This window comes from Gigantopelta aegis, chromosome 11 (genome assembly GCF_016097555.1).
Source record: "Gigantopelta aegis isolate Gae_Host chromosome 11, Gae_host_genome, whole genome shotgun sequence".
Lineage (NCBI taxonomy): Eukaryota > Metazoa > Mollusca > Gastropoda > Neomphalida > Peltospiridae > Gigantopelta > Gigantopelta aegis.
In genome coordinates, this window is record NC_054709.1 from 22,366,281 (window position 1) to 22,387,512 (window position 21,232).

Consider the following 21,232-nt stretch of genomic DNA (forward strand, 5'->3'; position numbering starts at 1 on the left):
GTTTTAACATACAACTATTTCTTGGAGTTTGTTTATATATTCATTAAAAGTATGACTGCATATTATATTTCTTAACCAAACAGTTTTACCATTATGACCATTCATTTACAAGAGAACTAATGAACGTTGTTCCAAAAATGTAATCCGTTAGCATTGGTTATTGAGGACACCATTTTGTAAATTGCCTTAAATTATTTTTAGCATTTTTATAAATAAACACAACCAGAAAACATAAAAACCTATATGTTTTAATAAAATACTGAACAGTTTTGTTTTGAAAATTTCTGGCAGTAATCTAATCCTCTAAATGTTACAGCTACCGAAATTTGTGACTTTGCTAATATTTATGATTTAACGTTAAGAATACTCTGCGGCCATAATGTTTCAATGACGATGTGACATAATTTGTAAATCAGACATGACGTCAGTGATAAAAAGGCTCTAACTCCAGTAAAAATAAAAACATGACGTCAGTGATAAAAAGGCTCTAACTCCAGTAAAAATAAAAACATGACGTCAGTGATAACAAGGCTCTAACTCCAGTAAAAATAAAAACATGACGTCAGTGATAAAAAGGCTCTAACTCCAGTAAAAATAAAAACATGACGTCAGTGATAAAAAGGCTCTAACTCCAGTAAAAATCAGTGATAAAAGGCTCTAACTCCAGTAAAAATAAAAACATGACGTCAGTGATAAAAAGGCTCTAACTCCAGTAAAAATAAAAACATGACGTTAGTGATAACAAGGCTCTAACTCCAGTAAAAATAAAAACATGACGTCAGTGATAAAAAGGCTCTAACTCCAGTAAAAATAAAAACATGACGTCAGTGATAAAAAGGCTCTAACTCCAGTAAAAATAAAAACATGACGTCAGTGATAACAAGGCTCTAACTCCAGTAAAAATAAAAAGGGAATTCCCCATTTAAAAGTTCCGGTCCAGATAGCACATTTGTGCGATACAAGATAAATTTATCACACGGTTTGAAAATGTCTTCATCACTATAGTAAGATTGAATAGGTATGTAATAAACGTGTTTATTTTCACTTCAGCTCTACAAGAGCATGGAACAAAGAGAGGAGCGATATTTTGAGATAGCCAGTGCTGATGTGACGAGCATGGCAGTGAAACCTGACCAATTGTTAGACACCATTAGGTAAGATCCACGTTTTATTATCATCCATAGAGTGGAGAAAAGATATTGCTGTCATACACATATAATTGTATATTGATATTTGATTAAACTTCACTTACAATAGTTAGTTAAGTTAGTCATCAGGGAATGTCACATTTGTTGATGACACTTCAGGCCCTTAGGAACCAGGGGGCATATGCCCCCCCCCACTTGTGAGCCTTTTTTTTATTTTATTTTTTTATTATTATTTTTTTTACACATTAATGTTTGCCATTGTAACCAAAATCTGATATAGAGTTTGTACCTGATCCATCAGTGCCCCACCTCCTCCACTCCCAAAGTCGTGCCTAGGGGCCTGCACTTTGTTTATGTACTTTATGTGTATATTATTGAGGTTTTTTGTTCAAGAACCATAAACTTTATTAAAGTAATTCTAAATAAAATATGAACTTGTTTGTCTTGTCATTAAAAAGAATGTTTCAGATTTAATTATGAGGATTTCTTTTAGGTTTGTTCCTCTGGGTATGAAAAAAAAGCATGGAAAATGTTTGACAGTTTGACATTGGTTAATCTTTGTTGATAAAAAAAAATCTGGCATTTTAACATTCATTGGTACACTTGACGCCATATAACTGTAAATAAAATGTGTTGAGTGCATCGTTAAATAAAACATTTCTTTCTTTCTTTCATTACAAATGGAGGTTATTAACCAATTACAAATGCTGGTTTGAAATTTCTTATATTTTTGTGAATGATTTTATGAATAAAACAATTAAAAAATAACTGATGGTATAAACTAATTTTTGTATTTTCTACAAGATTGCTGAATCCGATGTTTGAAGGAAACCTGCAGCACGATGCTCAAGAACTTCTCCGCTGTGTTCTGTGTTACTTGGAAGATGCTGAAAACGAGTTGCACAAAACACAGCTGGATCTCCTTGGGAAGCGTCCCACCCCTTGTACAACAACACAGGACATCAGATGCAATCCCATCATGCAGAAGTTTCTTGATGCTGGAAAAAAGTTCACAAGATCATCGGAAAGTGTTGACAGAGCTCAGTCAGATGGTCAAGGGCGAGTGAACGAGAGAGAGAACTGTGTGAGGAAGAGTGAAGATATTGATGAGATTGATGGGGCTCCTACAGGCGATGGCAACAGGAGTGACATTCAAGGTGGAGTCTTTCTCCACTCGACCATAGAGGCAAAGGTGCAGGCGCCAGTTGCTCCCAGTCGAACTTTGAGAATGAGAATGGCTAAAGGTAAAAATACATGCAGCAGTGGCAATAAGTTTCCCCGAACTGTTTCATCGTCTTCTCTAAGTGAACAATCTGTGAAGCAAATGGATTCTAAGTTGGTGAAATCTGCTTCAGAAAATTGTTTAATAATCAATGAGAAATCAGAAATTGCTTGTCACTTTAAAACGGATAAGAAACCTGTAAAAAGATTGGGCATTCGAAGGACAGTTACGAAAAGAATAGAAGAAAATGTTTCAGATGGTCCGACATTGAATAAACCTAGTGTCGGAGATTATCGACGGACAGTAGACAATGAAATTTCATTTAGAATCAATTCTGAATCGTCTTCCAAACTTAATGCACAATTTTCTGGAGTGAAAGATTCGGCCACAGTCATAAAGAAGGAAAATTATTCAGTTGCAATGGTTGAAACGAATAAGATGTCAAGTCCTGCTATACAGAATGTCAATTTTGATAAGATAGATTGCAGCAGCACCAAGTTAGCAAAGATGACATTGACAAAACTGTCTCCTGCAAAAGTTACCTCAAACTATGGAAGTGCCACAAAATCTTTGAAGCGAGGTGATAGTGAAAGCCCCAGAGAAATGAAAGTTTCACTTAAAAAATGTGACCATGTATGCAACAGCCCATTGAAGACTGTTGTCGCAACTGAGGCAATGATAACTCTTGGCTGTGCGAGAAGACAGGTTAATTTTGATTGTGATGTCCAAAACTCAAAACAAAATGAAAATGATGATGAAAATTCTGTCGACATTTATTCGGATGACAGTAGTGATGACGTGGCTGATTGGTATTTGAAAGTGGTTCCTGTCAAACCACTGACAGTTAAAGTAGAGAACTGCGACAGCATTTGCAACAGTCCTAGAAAATCTGTCAGTGCTGCATACGCAACGAAGTACTTGGCCGGCCGGAAGATTGTGAAGATTGACTTTGTTGAGCGCCTGTTCCAGGGCAGCATGATGTTGCGTACTCGCTGCCTGGAGTGTGAGTCGTCCCGCCAGAACACCGAGGTCTTCCAGGACGTCAGCGTGCCGCTCCGCGCACAGAAGGACCACGACGACTCGTCCGATGATTCAGGTTTTAAACACGTCAATCTACTTTTGTCCCGCCTTCACCAGTGATAAAGCATTCGCTTGATGCGCGGTCGGTCTAGGATCGATCCCCGTCGGTGGAACCATTGGGCTATTTGTTATTTCAGCCAGTGCACCACGACTGCTATATCAAAGACTGTGGTATGTGCTATCCTGTCTGTGGGATGGTGCATATAAAAGATCCCTTGCTACTAATGGAAAAATGTAGCGTGTTTCCTCTCTAAGTCTATATGTCAAAATTACCAAATGTTTGACATCCAATAGACTATGATTAATAAATCAATGTGCTCTAGTGGTGTTGTTAAACAAAACAAACTTTTAAAGTCAAACACTGAGATATACAATGTAGGTTTTAAGCGAGATATAGGTATTGCTTTTCCAGTGACAAAAAGTAAAAAACTGAGATATAGGTATTAAGCGAGATATAGCTATTAAGTCAAAAACTGATATACACATGAGTAGGTACTGCTTTCTGGTAACAGGGCTGTCCTGCCTTGACCAAGTCAAAAACTGAGGTACTAAGTGATATATAGGTACTGCTTTCTGGTAACAGGGCTGTCCTGCCTTGACCAAGTCAAAAACTGAGGTACTAAGTGATATATACATGTGTAGGTATTGCTTTCTGGTAACAGGGCTGTCTTGCCTTGACCAAGTCAAAAACTGAGGTACTAAGTGATATATAGGTACTGCTTTCTGGTAACAGGGCTGTCCTGCCTTGACCAAGTCAAAAACTGAGGTACTAAGTGATATATAGGTACTGCTTTCTGGTAACAGGGCTGTCTTGCCTCGACCAAGTCAAAAACTGAGGTACTAAGTGATATATAGGTATTGATTTTCTGGTAACAGGGCTGTCCTGCCTTGACCAAGTCAAAAACTGAAGTATTAAGTGATATATAGGTACTGCTTTTCTGGTGACAGGGCTGTCCTGCCTTGACCAAGGTATTAAGCGATATATACATGTAAGTATTGATTTTCCAGTGACAAAATGTCAAAAGTCAAAAACTGTGATGTATATGTAGGAATTAAGCAAGATACATGTATGGGTATTAAGCCAAAAACTGAGATATAGGTATAAGCGAGATATAGGTATTAAGTGAGATATAGGTATAAGCGAGGAATAGGTATTAAGTGAGATATAGGTATTAAGCGAGATATAGGTATTGCTTTTCTGTTAACAGAGCCTTGATCAAGTCAAAAACTGAGATAATTCTATATAATATAGAATGGTTGAAGGTAATAACCTATTCATCTTTACCTTTCTGTTAACAGAGCCTTGATCAAGTCAAAAACTGAGATAATTCTATATAATATAGAATGGTTGAAGGTAATAACCTATTCATCTTTACCTTTCTGTTAACAGAGCCTTGATCAAGTCAAAAACTGAGATAATTCTATATAATATAGAATGGTTGAAGGTAATAACCTATTCATCTTTACCTTTCTGTTAACAGAGCCTTGATCAAGTCAAAAACTGAGATAATTCTATATAATATAGAATGGTTGAAGGTAATAATTCTATATAATATAGAATGGTTGAAGGTAATAACCTATTCATCTTTACCTTTCCTTTCTTCTATATCCAGCAGGTACCTCCATACATAAACCCTAAGTACTAATAATATAGTTACTTATAAAAAAGTAAAGGTAAAACATTCCGGACGAGAATTTATGATGTCCATGTATTGAAAAGATCACCACAAATTGCGTACCAAACGCATCGTTAAAAGCTGTATTGCATTCGATCCACAAATTATTTTATTTTCGTAAATTAAACAAATGAATTGTACTGACATCTCATAGTCTCGTTCAACCAGCCTTACGAGTTACGTTGCTAAGATGACGGTCACGGGGAAGCATATGCAATGTAACTTCAATATGCAAGCATTTAAATAGTTAATTAAAGCAAACTAAATTTTTATAATTCTTATCATATGCAAATATGGTTTTAACTTGATTAATAAATCTAAAAAAACAAAACAGCCGTAAACGGCTGCACTTTCCTGTGCAATGTGGACATGTTAGTGCTCCTTAAAAACAATGTGATTCTGGACTAGACCATAGGTACACCCATCTTTAATCACTTTTACCTCAAGTACTCTTACCATAAGCGAGCAAGAGGAACAGTTGGAGTTATATGCACTCATTACAGCCATCATTCCAGCCAGTGCACCACGCCTGGTATATCAAAGGCTGTGGTATGTACTACCCTGTCTGTGGGATGGTGCATATAAAAGATCTCTTGCTGCTATCTTCGAAAAGAGTAGAGTAGCTCATGAAGTGGCGACAGCAGGTTTCCTCTCTCAATATCTGTATGGTTAATACAATGTATGTCTGATGCCACATAACCATAAATAAAATGTGTTGAGTGTGTCGTTAAATAAAACATTTCCTTCCTTCCTTCCTTCATTAGCCAGAGCAAACTGTATATCAAAACTGCGCAATCTGGGTCTTCCAAACGGTTGTCAAAGATTCCTGCTCTAATACAACAACAATCCTATTTTTAACGTTAAATACACATGTATCTTTACATTGATCATTTTCGAGTTGACTGATAACAAATATTTCACATACATGTATTAATCACTAATACACACACTACAAGAAGAAACCCGACAGCACCCCCTTTCAATAATGTTCTGGTTAAATATGTAGATGCTGACAGGTTTCTTCCTGTAGTGTGTGTCCAAATGTCCGTCTTGCTCTCTTAGTCTTACTGTCAGAGTACTCGGGCCAAATCAGTTTTACTTAAATAAATAAATGCTGTTTTTCCTTTGTGCAAAACCTTATCAAATGTCCATGAATACATATTTGTATTTGTCACCTCATATCCGTGATATGTATCGTATTTGTGGATGTTTATCACAGGCATTTGAAAGAATTAAAAATTAATTAATTAAACGTTTTAATTAAAATATATTAAAATATTAAAATATTTTGGTTTTGCTCAATATTAAAATTTTGTGTTTAGATCCATTCCTCACAGTCAGTAAATCCTATATCAACTTTAATATCCATGAAACAGTTGCATTTATGGATGTTCCTCACAGAGCATGTGAAAAGAATTAAGAATTAATTAATTAAACATTTTTAATTAAAATATGTTTGCTTTTAGCTAAACGTTAAAAGTTTAGCATTTATCTTAATTTCTTACAAACTGTAAGCTCTAGAATGATGCAATTTGTCCTATAGTTGTTTCTTTGGATGTTCATCACAATAGATGTGAGCAAAAACACTTTTTTTAAAAATTTGAAGTGAGTTTTTATTGTTTTATTTTTAACATGCATTGAGATGAACATCTTATGGATGCAACTGTCAGTGACACCTAATAAAACTATACGTTTATGCTGGGTGAGACTGCAACTGTCAGTGACACCTAATAAAACTATACGTTTATGCTGGGTGAGACTGCAACTGTCAGTGACACCTAATAAAACTATACGTTTATGCTGGGTGAGACTGCAACTGTCAGTGACACCGAATAACACTGTAGGTTTATGCTGGGTGAGACTGCAACTGTCATTGACACCTAATAAAACTAAAGGTTTATGCTGGGTGAGACTGTAACTCAGTGACACCTAATAAAACTATAGGTTTATGCTGGGTGAGACTGTAACTGTCGGTGACACCTAATAAGACTATAGGTTTATGCTGGGTGAGACTGCAACTGTCGGTGACACCTAATAAGACTATAGGTTTATGCTGGGTGAGACTGCAACTGTCGGTGACACCTAATAAGACTATAGGTTTATGCTGGGTGAGACTGCAACTGTCGGTGACACCTAATAAGACTATAGGTTTATGCTGGGTGAGACTGCAACTGTCGGTGACACCTAATAAGACTATAGGTTTATGCTGGGTGAGACTGCAACTGTCAGTGACACCTAATAACACTATACGTTTATGCTGGGTGAGACTGCGACTGTCAGTGACACCTAATAAAACTATACGTTTATGCTGGGTGAGACTGCAACTGTCAGTGACACTGAATAAAACTATACGTTTATGCTGGGTGAGACTACAACTGTCAGTGACACCTAATAACACTATAGGTTTATGCTGGGTGAGACTGCAACTGTCATTGACACCTAATAAAACTAAAGGTTTATGCTGGGTGAGACTGTAACTCAGTGACACCTAATAAAACTATAGGTTTATGCTGGGTGAGACTGTAACTGTCGGTGACACCTAATAACACTATAGGTTTATGCTGGGTGAGACTGCAACTGTCGGTGACACCGAATAAGACTATAGGTTTATGCTGGGTGAGACTGCAACTATCGGTGACACCGAATAAGACTATAGGTTTATGCTGGGTGAGACTGCAACTGTCGGTGACACCTAATAAGACTATAGGTTTATGCTGGGTGAGACTGCAACTGTCGGTGACACCTAATAAGACTATAGGTTTATGCTGGGTGAGACTGCAACTGTCAGTGACACCTAATGAAACTATACGTTTATGCTGGGTGAGACTAACTGTCAGTGACACCTAATAACACTATAGGTTTATGCTGGGTGTGACTGCAACTACGTGTATTAGTGACACCGAATAAGAATAAAAGTTTATGCTGGGTGAGACTGCAACTATTAGTGACACCGAATAAGACTAAAAATTTATGCTGGGTGAGACTGCAGCTAATAGTAACACCGAATAAGACTAGAAGTTTATGCTAGGTGAGACTGCAACTATTAGTGACACCGAATAAGACTATAAGTTTATGCTGGGTGTGACTGCAACTACGTGTATTAGTGACACCGAATAAGACTAGATGTTTATGCTGTGTGAGACTGCAACTATTAGTGACACCGAATAAGACTAGAAGTTTATGCTAGGTGTGACTGCATCTATTAGTGACACCGAATAAGACTAGAAGTTTATGCTAGGTGTGACTGCAACTATTAGTGACACCGAATAAGACTATAAGTTTATGCTGGGTGTGACTGCAACTACATGTATTAGTGACACCAAATAAGAATAGAAGTTTATGCTGGGTGAGACTGCAACTATTAGTGACACAGAATAAGACTAAAAGTTTATGCTGGGTGAGACTGCAACTATTAGTGACACTGAATAAGACAATCTAATTAAAATTAGCTCCACTATTACATGTGGATCTAACACCAGCCAGTTGGAGCTCATGTCCACCAATCAAAACCTTACTTGCAGAATCATGCCAGTGATTTAAAAATAATTTGAAAACATTCCGAATTATCCTGAGGGTATACGACATGTTTCGTGTGAATTACGAATGCCTTAAAACATGTTTTATTTTATAAAATAAATAATTTGTAATGTAAAACTGAAGACTGATTTTTTTTTTTTTATAATAAATAAATAAACAATTTTTAATGTAAAATTGAAGACTGATAACCCACCCCGTACGTATTGGTATGGTTCGCTGTACTGCAGCCACTAAAATAGACTCGCCCGATATTTTTAGAATTTGTATTCTTCCAAATAACGTTATAAAAGGCGAAGTGTGATTGGTCAATATTTAAATTATTATTTACAGACGAAATATTACCTGGTCATTGGGGACTATGCAGTGTTGTTAGTTTTAAATCACTGGCAGGATTCTGCAAGTAAGGTTTTGATTGGTGGGCATGAGCTCCAACTGGCTGGTGTTAGATCCACATGTAATAGTGGAGCTAATTTTAATTAGATTGTTAATAAAACTAGAAGTTTATGCTGGGTGAGACTGCAACTATTAGTGACACCGAATAAGACTAGAAGTTTATGCTGGGTGAGACTGCAACTGTTGGTGACACCGAATAAGACTAGAAGTTTATGCTGAGTGAGACTGCAACTGTTAGTGACACCGAATAAGACTAGAAGTTTATGCTGAGTGAGACTGCAACTATTAGTGACCCCGAATAAGACTAGAAGTTTATGCTGGGTGAGACATTTCTTCTTGTTAGTTTGAGTACTGTTCATGAATGTAATCTATTTTGTTCCTCTTTGTGTTTACAGAAAGTGATGATACATGTTTGTCTAAGCTGATGTCTGCGTTCACTGAGGTTGAGCGACTGCGCGATGACAACAAGTATTTCTGTGACCAGTGTCTGTGTTACGTGGAGGCCGAGCGCTCACTGCATTACGACGTGCTGCCCAACATCCTAACACTGCACCTCAAGAGGTTCTCCACGTGCACCGGGTGAGACAACATTACACACACCAGCTATATTTATCTCTTTACAGTGTGCTCTAGTGGTGTCATTAAACAAAACAAACATTTAAAGTTTTTGGTTTTGGTTTATTTAACGACACCACATAGAGCACATCGATGTATTAATCATTGTCATTTGTATGTCAAACATTGCATAATTCTGAAATATAGTCTTAGAGAGAAAACCTGCTACATTTTCTCAGTAGCGAAGCATTGTTTATATTATATACACCATCCCACAAACAGGATAGCACACACCACAACCTTTCATATATCAGTTGTGGTGCACTGGCTGGAACGAGATGTAGCCCAATGGGGCCACTGATGGAGATCAGTCCTAGACCGTCGACACATCAGGTGAGTGCTTCACCACTGAACTACATCCCGTCCCCCCCCAAATTTGTTTTGAAGTCTTTGCTTACTGCTACAGGTATAAACCGAGATCAGAGATACCTTCCCTAGTCCTCTTCACATGCAAAAATATTTGTGGTAGGTTTCACTGGTTTAAATTATTACTGTGATAGTGGGGAGACACTGATTTTTTGGTACACATGTTCCCTTATCAATAACAGACCAGTGTATTTTGGTAAACTTGCAAAAGGCATTTCGTCCTTTGAGAATAGTGTAAATTAAATTATGCATTGCCATCATCCCTAGCACCCCTCACCACCAACTCTTAACCAATTGAGAAAACAAAACGTGGTTTTTTTGGGGGGTTTTTATGTTTCTTAATATACAGTGTAGTTTTCGGGCAAAAATTCATATTCAGGCATTTTCGTTTAATTCGTGAAAAAATCAGCCTGCCACCCTACAAACATTGGAGCCCATATGCCTTTGGTGCTAATGATTAATTGGAACATAACTGACCTACGATATGTGTTAGCTAACAGCCTCTGACAAATCACAGGCATCGGAAGTGTGGGGTGGGGGTTGGGATGGAGGAGAGAGGGCTGTCGTTAATTTAATATACAGGTCCCCGTTACCCCACTCCCCAGTCGTCATATTCCAACAAGTATATGCAAATAAATGCAGGGGACAATATTTCGAAATCTGAGATAACCGGAAGTCGGTTCACGTGGTTTTTACCTAGGTAACCAATTGTTCAGTTACGTGAATTATATTTGCGTAACCCATGGGTTATCTGATCGGTTACCTCAAAATTATGTTGAAATTATATTTTAAATACATAGTTTTTAGCTGAAACAAAGTTAAAACAAATACAAAAGAAAACAGTTTAAAAAAAGAAAAGAAAATGTCTTTAATGCTTGCTAAAGTTAACAATATTATAAAAGAACTGAATATTAGCCCCAGTACTGAAACAAAATACAGTGGCGTAGTCAGAAATTTTCTTAGAATTACGCACGCCAAAGGCGTGCCCAAACGGGGGGATTCGGGGGGCCTCCCTCTGTGAAAATTTTAAAACTCAGGACGCCTGTAGATACATTTTTAAAAATCTTTTTTCGAATCAATTTTAAGAGGATATTTTATAGAACAATTACAGACAGCCTCGACTTATTCCCGGATTTAGTTTTTGCATTACGTACTGTGCGTAATGAGCGCTACGCCTTTGAAATAGATAAATACTCATTTGTAGGGATTCCTTTTTGCGATTTGCGGTGGCTATACTACTTTCACTTCATCGATGGTACTTATATACTACAGTGACGTTCCAAATATGGGTTTTTTAAAGCTCATTATGCGATGTTAGTATTGTTCAATTTTTTTGACACTTTTGGATTCCTTTTTTAACGTATGTAAAATTATAGCCAATCCAATAGTATGTCTACAAGCGGTCCGAGCACATTTCTTTAAAAATGTTTTAAAACTAGACTGGTCGCAAGTTACAACTGTTGCAATATAACATTGTTTACTGGTTTGCTGCGCATCAAGTATCTAAAAATCAGTCTAAAACATTTGTCGGAATACCAGTAGTATGTCTGCATGAATAAACTTCCTGTAATCGTGAAGATTGCAAGTTTTAATTTCTGAACGTTTACAGATCATGACGTAACCGATTTGTGGTTCGCGTAAATTTAATTTTGCGTAACCGACATGCGATTCGTGTGAAATATTGTGCCCTGTAAATATAGCTATTTACGTAGAAAATATACGTCGTCGTCATCCAAAACAGCAATGTCAGTGTTTAATTAAAAAAATTAAAACCTGCATATACTGTGTGTGATCCAAGGAGTGGAGAGTAAGGTTATGGAAAGAATGGTGGGATACAAAATTCACAATCTATATTTAACAAACAATCATAATTTTGAAGACTGGTAATTTGGTATTAAGACCAGTTTTAATAATTCGCCGACAGTCGCAATAACGGAGATTCATTGTATACTACTCAAAAGAATTTAAGGGTCAGACGATATTTTCGACATTATTTTCTGAATGTCAATTATATTAGCTAGATCATAATGTCACGCATGGTATTGTTCCATTTTGACGAAAGTGGGTCTAAGCAACCCATAAATGAATTAAAATCCACTGTCATTGACACTGTCGACTAGTTCTAATGGTGAAAACATGCTTACATTTGCACGTAAATTAGGGCGAAAGCGAAAGGTCTGCTAAGTGCCCATAACTTGCTTTTTCACAAAGCGCTTCATTTGCACGCTTTGCATGTGTATTCCATGTTCCCAATGCTGAATTTCCGTATAATTGGAGCTTGCGTTCGTGTACAGTGCACACTCCAAATTCGACAATGGTACGATGTCAACTGACTATCGAAGATCGAGGAAGGGCTATTGCTTGGCTTCAGGATGGCAATACGCAAAGAAATGTTGCTCTGAGACTTGGTGTCAGTCAGAGTGTCGTTGGCCGACTGTGAAAACGGTACCGAGCAACGAATTCTGTTCGAAATCGTCCACGTTCGGGAAGACCCCGAAGCACTACAAATAGAGAGGACCGCTACATCACCAATATGGCTCTACGTCAACGCACAACCACTGCACGCCGATTACGTGACAATCTGCGGACTGTGACTGGAAGTTGAGTGTCTGATCAAACCATACGCAATCGTCTGAGAGCCAATAATCTACGCTGCCGTCGCCAGGCTGTTCGACCACCACTCCTACCACGTCACAGAACGGCCAGACGTCACTGGTGCACACTTCATCTGCGGTGGCAACGTGTTCAGTGGGGTCAAGTGATGTTCACTTATGAGTCCAGGTTTAGTCTCCAGTTCAACGACGGTCGGGTTCGTGTCTACAGACGTCCTGGGGAGCGCTTCGCTGACGTTAACGTTAGACAACGTCACTGGTTCGGTGGTGGCAGCGTCATGGTGTGGGGCGGCATCTCTATCCACCACAGGACCCCCCTCTATGTGGTGGATGGCAATCTGAATGGAATCCACTATCTGAATGAGATTATCCGGCCGTTGGTTCTCCCAGGCCTTCAGCAGATTGGCAGCGGGGCAGTTCTGCAGGATGACAATGCCAGACCCCACCGCGCCAGGGTGGTAATGGACTTTCTCAGACAACAAGGTATCGCCAGGATGGATTGGCCAGCATATTCGCCTGACTTGGCCCCAATAGAGCATGCCTGGGACGAATTAGGCACGAGAGTTCGGGATAACCATGCCCCTCCGGCCAACCTTCATGATCTGGGTCAACTTCTTATGGCAGAGTGGCAGGCCATTCCCCAAGAGTTCTTCAGACGTCTGATCAACAGCATGAGGCAACGATGTGTCGAGTGTATTCGCGCCAGGGGTGGATTCACACACTATTAAACGAATGTTCTAATGTGTAAAATCCATGTTTGACAACCTTCAACTTTGACAGCATGTCATGTGACTTTCTTGTATACAGTGACGTTTATTTGTGTTTTTTTGTAAATAGGGAACAATAAATTAAATTTTTGGTGTAGTTTACATCATCAATCTAATACACTCTGAAACTTATTTGGTTATAAATTTTCGACCCTTAAATTCTTTTGAGTAGTATATATTAACAGGTTAGTGAAGTACACTCATGTCACCTTAGTCTGCGCGGCACAAAAGTCTGTGCACGTTAATGACGTTACATTACGTCTCGAAACAAGTGTCGGGGTATGTTTGTAAACAAACAAACAACGTTAATTTAATTCACAAAACCATTGTTAAAACAACACATCTTGATTGTGAATATATGTATAAAACTGGTCGATAACACTTTTATTGAAAAAAACTGAATTAATGCACTAAAAGTGTACATAATACTGTTGGCAGCCTCGATCAACGTGTTTTTCTATCACCTGTCAACACGTGTCTGTCAACGTTGTAATGATCAACCTTCAACCTTGCATATCAACTTACATAAATTTACATAGAAGCTTCAATACATACCTTATTGTAATTTATGAATCCATAAATCAAATGAATGTCTTATTTAATCTGTTAACGTAAACATCCAAGCATACTTTGAATTTCCCTCCGAGTGACACAATACAAAATGGCTGCACACAGACTTTGAAGATTGCACTGACAGCATGGCCTATTTTAGTTATAGTCTGTTTCAAAATTATCATTGATTGTCCCATATGTCTAACGAACACTATTTGTGCTCATTTACACAGTTAATAATAGAAATTTTTTGTTGAATAATGATCAAATATTTTTACATTGGTTATTTTTAATATTGTCATTTTGTGTTGTGCAAACTAAGGAGCATGGAACACCATTTATATTTATCTCATTTGCACAATGTAAATGTTTCTGAAACAGACTATAACAGGAAGTGTTTGTTATTTAGAACTTATAAAAAGTCGGATCCATTGTTTGTTGCTGTTTTATGTAAACATTAGCGACAGAAGTGGTTGTTTTGATGTTTGCTGCGCAGACTTATGTGCCGTCATGCAGGCCAGTAAATGCAGGGGGGTCCCACTAAAAATGCGCTCATTACTTGAGTTTAAAAAACATTAAAATTAAAATAACTTTAGTTGTAATACATTTATTGTTCCATTGTACTGTGGCAGTGAAATAAATATTTTTAAAGAAATATTTTAACTTTAAAATATAACACAAATGCTTAGGTGCGCAGACTTAGGTGCCACCAGTGTATGTCATAACGTTATCAGATTGTGTGATGGACAAATGAAATCATTTTATTCTTTGTTACTTCTCCTTTGTCCACAGAATGTTTGGCAGCCACAGTGTTTCGAAGATCAATGACCATGTGACCATACCACTGGCCTTGCCATGTCTGCGATACAAGTGTCCGAAACCATGCCGTCACCCAGGTCACAGGTACAGTATTCCAAAGTGTGGCATCTTCCTTAAACTTTGAAAGCGAAATTATAGAATTAAACTTTGAAAGCGAAGTTATAAAATTAAACTTTGAAAGAGAAGTCATACAATTATACAGTACTTTGAAAGCAAAATTATAAAATTGCACGTCATGAAAAATCTGTAGTTCTACACAATGATTGGACCTAAATGTAAACAAGTTACATCTTGTAATACAATTAAAATTTGATGAAAATGCTGATAATGCTGATACACTCTCGTGCACAGAGAGAATAACATTTTGTGTTTTTCACAGTTTAGTTATTTTATTGACTGGTTTAATAAACTGATTCGGGTGATCAATAGTAATAACAGGCCCTCGAATGTCACCGAAACGATTGTGTCAGGTAGCGTGTTGTTAAAATCATGGAACTGAAATTTGGTTTCTCATGACTACGACTATTCAACAGAACCCTAAAAACAGTTTCCGACGGGTTCACATGATCACAAGGCACAGAACTGAAAAAGTGTTACCCATGAAATTCGAAATCGTATAGCCTGTAATAAGTTTGTATATCTGCATTGCTTTTTCTTTAGTAATAAATTCTAGATGAAACTATTGGTTATTGTGCAGAAATGAAGAACTATTTTGACTGGGACTAATGGCATAGAAAGGTTATTATCCCCAAGAAAACTCACAGGTCCTCCTCCTATTGGTGATCCTACTCTGAGAAGATCCAATCAGTGTGGGTTCTAGTAAACTGTTTACAGACATGCATTGGGCTGTCTATGTAGTGTCTCATAGTATCATGGATGGCTGGGACGCAGTTCTAGTAAACTGTTTACAGACATGCATTAGGCTATCTATGTAGTGTCTCATAGTATCATGGATGGCTGGGACGTAGTTCTAGTAAACTGTTTACAGACATGCATTAGGCTATCTATGTAGTGTCTCATAGTATCATGGATGGCTGGGACGCTATCTATGTAGTGTCTCATAGTATCATGGATGGCTGGGACGTAGTTCTAGTAAACTGTTTACAGACATGCATTGGGCTATCTATGTAGTGTCTCATAGTATCATGGATGGCTGGGACGTAGTTCTAGTAAACTGTTTACAGACATGCATTGGGCTATCTATGTAGTGTCTCATAGTATCATGGATGGCTGGGACGTAGTTGTAGTAAACTGTTTACAGACATGCATTAGGCTATCTATGTAGTGTCTCATAGTATCATGGATGGCTGGGACGTAGTTCTAGTAAACTGTTTACAGACATGCATTAGGCTGTCTATGTAGTGTCTCATAGTATCATGGATGGCTGGGACGTAGTTCTAGTAAACTGTTTACAGACATGCATTAGGCTGTCTATGTAGTGTCTCATAGTATCATGGATGGTTGGGACGTAGTTGTAGTAAACTGTTTACAGACATGTATTAGGCTATCTATGTAGTGTCTCATAGTATCATTGATGGTTGGGACGTAGTTGTAGTAAACTGTTTACAGACATGCATTGGGCTATCTATGTAGTGTCTCATAGTATCATGGATGGCTGGGACGCTATCTATGTAGTGTCTCATAGTATCATGGATGGCTGGGACGCAGTTCTAGTAAACTGTTAACGAACATGTATTAGGCTATCTATGTAGTGTCTCATAGTATCATTGATGGTTGGGACGCAGTTCTAGTAAACTGTTTACAGACATGCATTAGGCTATCTATGTAGTGTCTCATAGTATCATGGATGGCTGGGACGTAGTTGTAGTAAACTGTTAACGAACATGTATTAGGCTATCTATGTAGTGTCTCATAGTATCATTGATGGTTGGGACACAGTTCTAGTAAACTGTTAACGAACATGCATTAGGCTATCTATGTAGTGACTCATAGTATCATGGATGGCTGGGACGCAGTTCTAGTAAACTGTTAACGAACATGTATTAGGCTATCTATGTAGTGTCTCATAGTATCATTGATGGTTGGGACGCAGTTCTAGTAAACTGTTAACGAACATGTATTAGGCTATCTATGTAGTGTCTCATAGTATCATGGATGGCTGGGACATAGTTCTAGTAAACTGTTAACGAACATGTATTAGGCTATCTATGTAGTGTCTCATAGTATCATGGATGGCTGGGACGCAGTTCTAGTAAACTGTTTACAGACATGCATTGGGCTATCTATGTAGTGTCTCATAGTATCATGGATGGCTGGGACGCTATCTATGTAGTGTCTCATAGTATCATGGATGGCTGGGACGTAGTTCTAGTAAAATGTTTACAGACATGCATTAGGCTATCTATGTAGTGTCTCATAGTATCATGGATGGCTGGGACGTAGTTCTAGTAAACTGTTTACAGACATGCATTGGGCTATCTATGTAGTGTCTCATAGTATCATGGATGGCTGGGACGTAGTTGTAGTAAACTGTTTACAGACATGCATTAGGCTATCTATGTAGTGTCTCATAGTATCATGGATGGCTGGGACGTAGTTCTAGTAAACTGTTTACAGACATGCATTGGGCTATCTATGTAGTGTCTCATAGTATCATGGATGGTTGGGACGTAGTTGTAGTAAACTGTTTACAGACATGCATTAGGCTGTCTATGTAGTGTCTCATAGTATCATGGATGGTTGGGACGTAGTTGTAGTAAACTGTTTACAGACATGCATTAGGCTGTCTATGTAGTGTCTCATAGTATCATGGATGGTTGGGACGTAGTTGTAGTAAACTGTTTACAGACATGTATTAGGCTGTCTATGTAGTGTCTCATAGTATCATGGATGGTTGGGACGTAGTTGTAGTAAACTGTTTACAGACATGTATTAGGCTGTCTATGTAGTGTCTCATAGTATCATTGATTGTTGGGACGTAGTTGTAGTAAACTGTTTACATTGGGACATGCATTAGGCTGCTATCTATGTAGTGTCTCATAGTATCATGGATGGCTGGGACGTAGTTGTAGTAAACTGTTTAACAGACATGTATTAGGCTATCTATGTAGTGTCTCATAGTATCATTGATGGTTGGGACGTAGTTGTAGTAAACTGTTTACAGACATGCATTGGGCTATCTATGTAGTGTCTCATAGTATCATGGATGGCTGGGACGCTATCTATGTAGTGTCTCATAGTATCATTGATGGTTGGGACGCAGTTCTAGTAAACTGTTAACGAACATGCATTAGGCTATCTATGTAGTGACTCATAGTATCATGGATGCCTGGGACGCAGTTCTAGTAAACTGTTAACGAACATGTATTAGGCTATCTATGTAGTGTCTCATAGTATCATTGATGGTTGGGACGCAGTTCTAGTAAACTGTTAACGAACATGTATTAGGCTATCTATGTAGTGTCTCATAGTATCATGGATGGCTGGGACATAGTTCTAGTAAACTGTTAACGAACATGTATTAGGCTATCTATGTAGTGTCTCATAGTATCATGGATGGCTGGGACGCAGTTCTAGTAAACTGTTTACAGACATGCATTGGGCTATCTATGTAGTGTCTCATAGTATCATGGATGGCTGGGACGCTATCTATGTAGTGTCTCATAGTATCATGGATGGCTGGGACATAGTTCTAGTAAACTGTTAACGAACATGTATTAGGCTATCTATGTAGTGTCTCATAGTATCATGGATGGCTGGGACGCAGTTCTAGTAAACTGTTTACAGACATGCATTGGGCTATCTATGTAGTGTCTCATAGTATCATGGATGGCTGGGACGTAGTTGTAGTAAACTGTTAACGAACATGCATTAGGCTATCTATGTAGTGTCTCATAGTATCATGGATGGCTGGGACGTAGTTCTAGTAAACTGTTTACAGACATGTATTAGGCTGTCTATGTAGTGTCTCATAGTATCATGGATGGTTGGGACGTAGTTCTAGTAAACTGTTTACAGACATGCATTGGGCTATCTATGTAGTGTCTCATAGTATCATGGATGGCTGGGACGTAGTTCTAGTAAACTGTTTACAGACATGCATTAGGCTGTCTATGTAGTGTCTCATAGTATCATTGATTGTTGGGACGTAGTTGTAGTAAACTGTTTACAGACATGCATTAGGCTGTCTATGTAGTGTCTCATAGTATCATGGATGGTTGGGACGTAGTTGTAGTAAACTGTTTACAGACATGTATTAGGCTATCTATGTAGTGTCTCATAGTATCATTGATGGTTGGGACGTAGTTGTAGTAAACTGTTTACAGACATGCATTGGGCTATCTATGTAGTGTCTCATAGTATCATGGATGGCTGGGACGCTATCTATGTAGTGTCTCATAGTATCATGGATGGCTGGGACGCAGTTCTAGTAAACTGTTAACGAACATGTATTAGGCTATCTATGTAGTGTCTCATAGTATCATTGATGGTTGGGACGCAGTTCTAGTAAACTGTTTACAGACATGCATTAGGCTATCTATGTAGTGTCTCATAGTATCATGGATGGCTGGGACGTAGTTGTAGTAAACTGTTAACGAACATGTATTAGGCTATCTATGTAGTGTCTCATAGTATCATTGATGGTTGGGACACAGTTCTAGTAAACTGTTAACGAACATGCATTAGGCTATCTATGTAGTGACTCATAGTATCATGGATGGCTGGGACGCAGTTCTAGTAAACTGTTAACGAACATGTATTAGGCTATCTATGTAGTGTCTCATAGTATCATTGATGGTTGGGACGCAGTTCTAGTAAACTGTTAACGAACATGTATTAGGCTATCTATGTAGTGTCTCATAGTATCATGGATGGCTGGGACAAGTAGTTCTAGTAAACTGTTAACGAACATGTATTAGGCTATCTATGTAGTGTCTCATAGTATCATGGATGGCTGGGACGCAGTTCTAGTAAACTGTTTACAGACATGCATTGGGCTATCTATGTAGTGTCTCATAGTATCATGGATGGCTGGGACGCTATCTATGTAGTGTCTCATAGTATCATGGATGGCTGGGACATAGTTCTAGTAAACTGTTAACGAACATGTATTAGGCTATCTATGTAGTGTCTCATAGTATCATGGATGGCTGGGACGCAGTTCTAGTAAACTGTTTACAGACATGCATTGGGCTATCTATGTAGTGTCTCATAGTATCATGGATGGCTGGGACGTAGTTGTAGTAAACTGTTAACGAACATGCATTAGGCTATCTATGTAGTGTCTCATAGTATCATGGATGGCTGGGACGTAGTTGTAGTAAACTGTTAACGAACATGCATTAGGCTATCTATGTAGTGTCTCATAGTATCATGAATGGCTGGGACGTAGTTGTAGTAAACTGTTAACGAACATGTATTAGGCTATCTATGTAGTGTCTCATAGTATCATGGATGGCTGGGACGCAGTTCTAGTAAACTGTTAACGAACATGTATTAGGCTATCTATGTAGTGTCTCATAGTGTCATGGATGGCTGGGATGCAGTTCTAGTAAACTGTTAACGAACATGTATTAGGCTATCTATGTAGTGTCTCATAGTATCATGGATGGCTGGGACATAGTTCTAGTAAACTGTTAACGAACATGTATTAGGCTATCTATGTAGTGTCTCATAGTATCATGGATGGCTGGGATGTAGTTCTAGTAAACTGTTAACGAACATGTATTAGGCTATCTATGTAGTGTCTCATAGTATCATGGATGGCTGGGATGCAGTTCTAGTAAACTGTTAACGAACATGCATTAGGCTATCTATGTAGTGTCTCATAGTATCATGGATGGCTGGGACATAGTTCTAGTAAACTGTTAACGAACATGTATTAGGCTATCTATGTAGTGTCTCATAGTATCATGGATGGCTGGGATGTAGTTATAGTAAACTGTTAACGAACATGCATTAGGCTATCTATGTAGTGTCTCATAGTATCATGGATGGCTGGGATGTAGTTGTAGTAAACTGTTAATGAACATGCATTAGGCTATCTATGTAGTGTCTCATAGTATCATGGATGGCTGGGACATAGTTCTAGTAAACTGTTAACGAACATGTATTAGGCTATCTATGTAGTGTCTCATAGTATCATGGATGGCTGGGACGTAGTTGTAGTAAACTGTTAACGAACATGCATTAGGCTATCTATGTAGTGTCTCATAGTATCATGGATGGCTGGGATGTAGTTGTAGTAAACTGTTAACGAACATGCATTAGGCTATCTATGTAGTGTCTCATAGTATCATGGATGGCTGGGACATAGTTCTAGTAAACTGTTAACGCACATGTATTAGGCTATCTATGTAGTGTCTCATAGTATCATGGATGGCTGGGACGCAGTTCTAGTAAACTGTTAACGAACATGCATTGGGCTATCTATGTAGTGTCTCATAGTATCATGGATGGCTGGGATGTAGTTCTAGTAAACTGT

General features: G+C 38.2%; 1 protein-coding gene across 2 annotated transcripts in view; it reads left to right on the top strand.

Annotated features, from left to right (window-relative positions):
* The window catches only part of LOC121385245 (ubiquitin carboxyl-terminal hydrolase 1-like), a 47,897-nt gene that overhangs the window by 18,347 nt on the left and 8,318 nt on the right, over window positions 1-21,232 (top strand). For both annotated transcript variants that reach the window (XM_041515841.1, XM_041515842.1), the window contains exons 6-9: window positions 1,051-1,154; window positions 1,953-3,466; window positions 9,452-9,635; window positions 14,761-14,871. In XM_041515841.1, coding sequence (XP_041371775.1) covers window positions 1,051-1,154; window positions 1,953-3,466; window positions 9,452-9,635; window positions 14,761-14,871 — 1,913 coding nt within the window. The remainder of the gene's footprint in view (window positions 1-1,050; window positions 1,155-1,952; window positions 3,467-9,451; window positions 9,636-14,760; window positions 14,872-21,232) is intronic.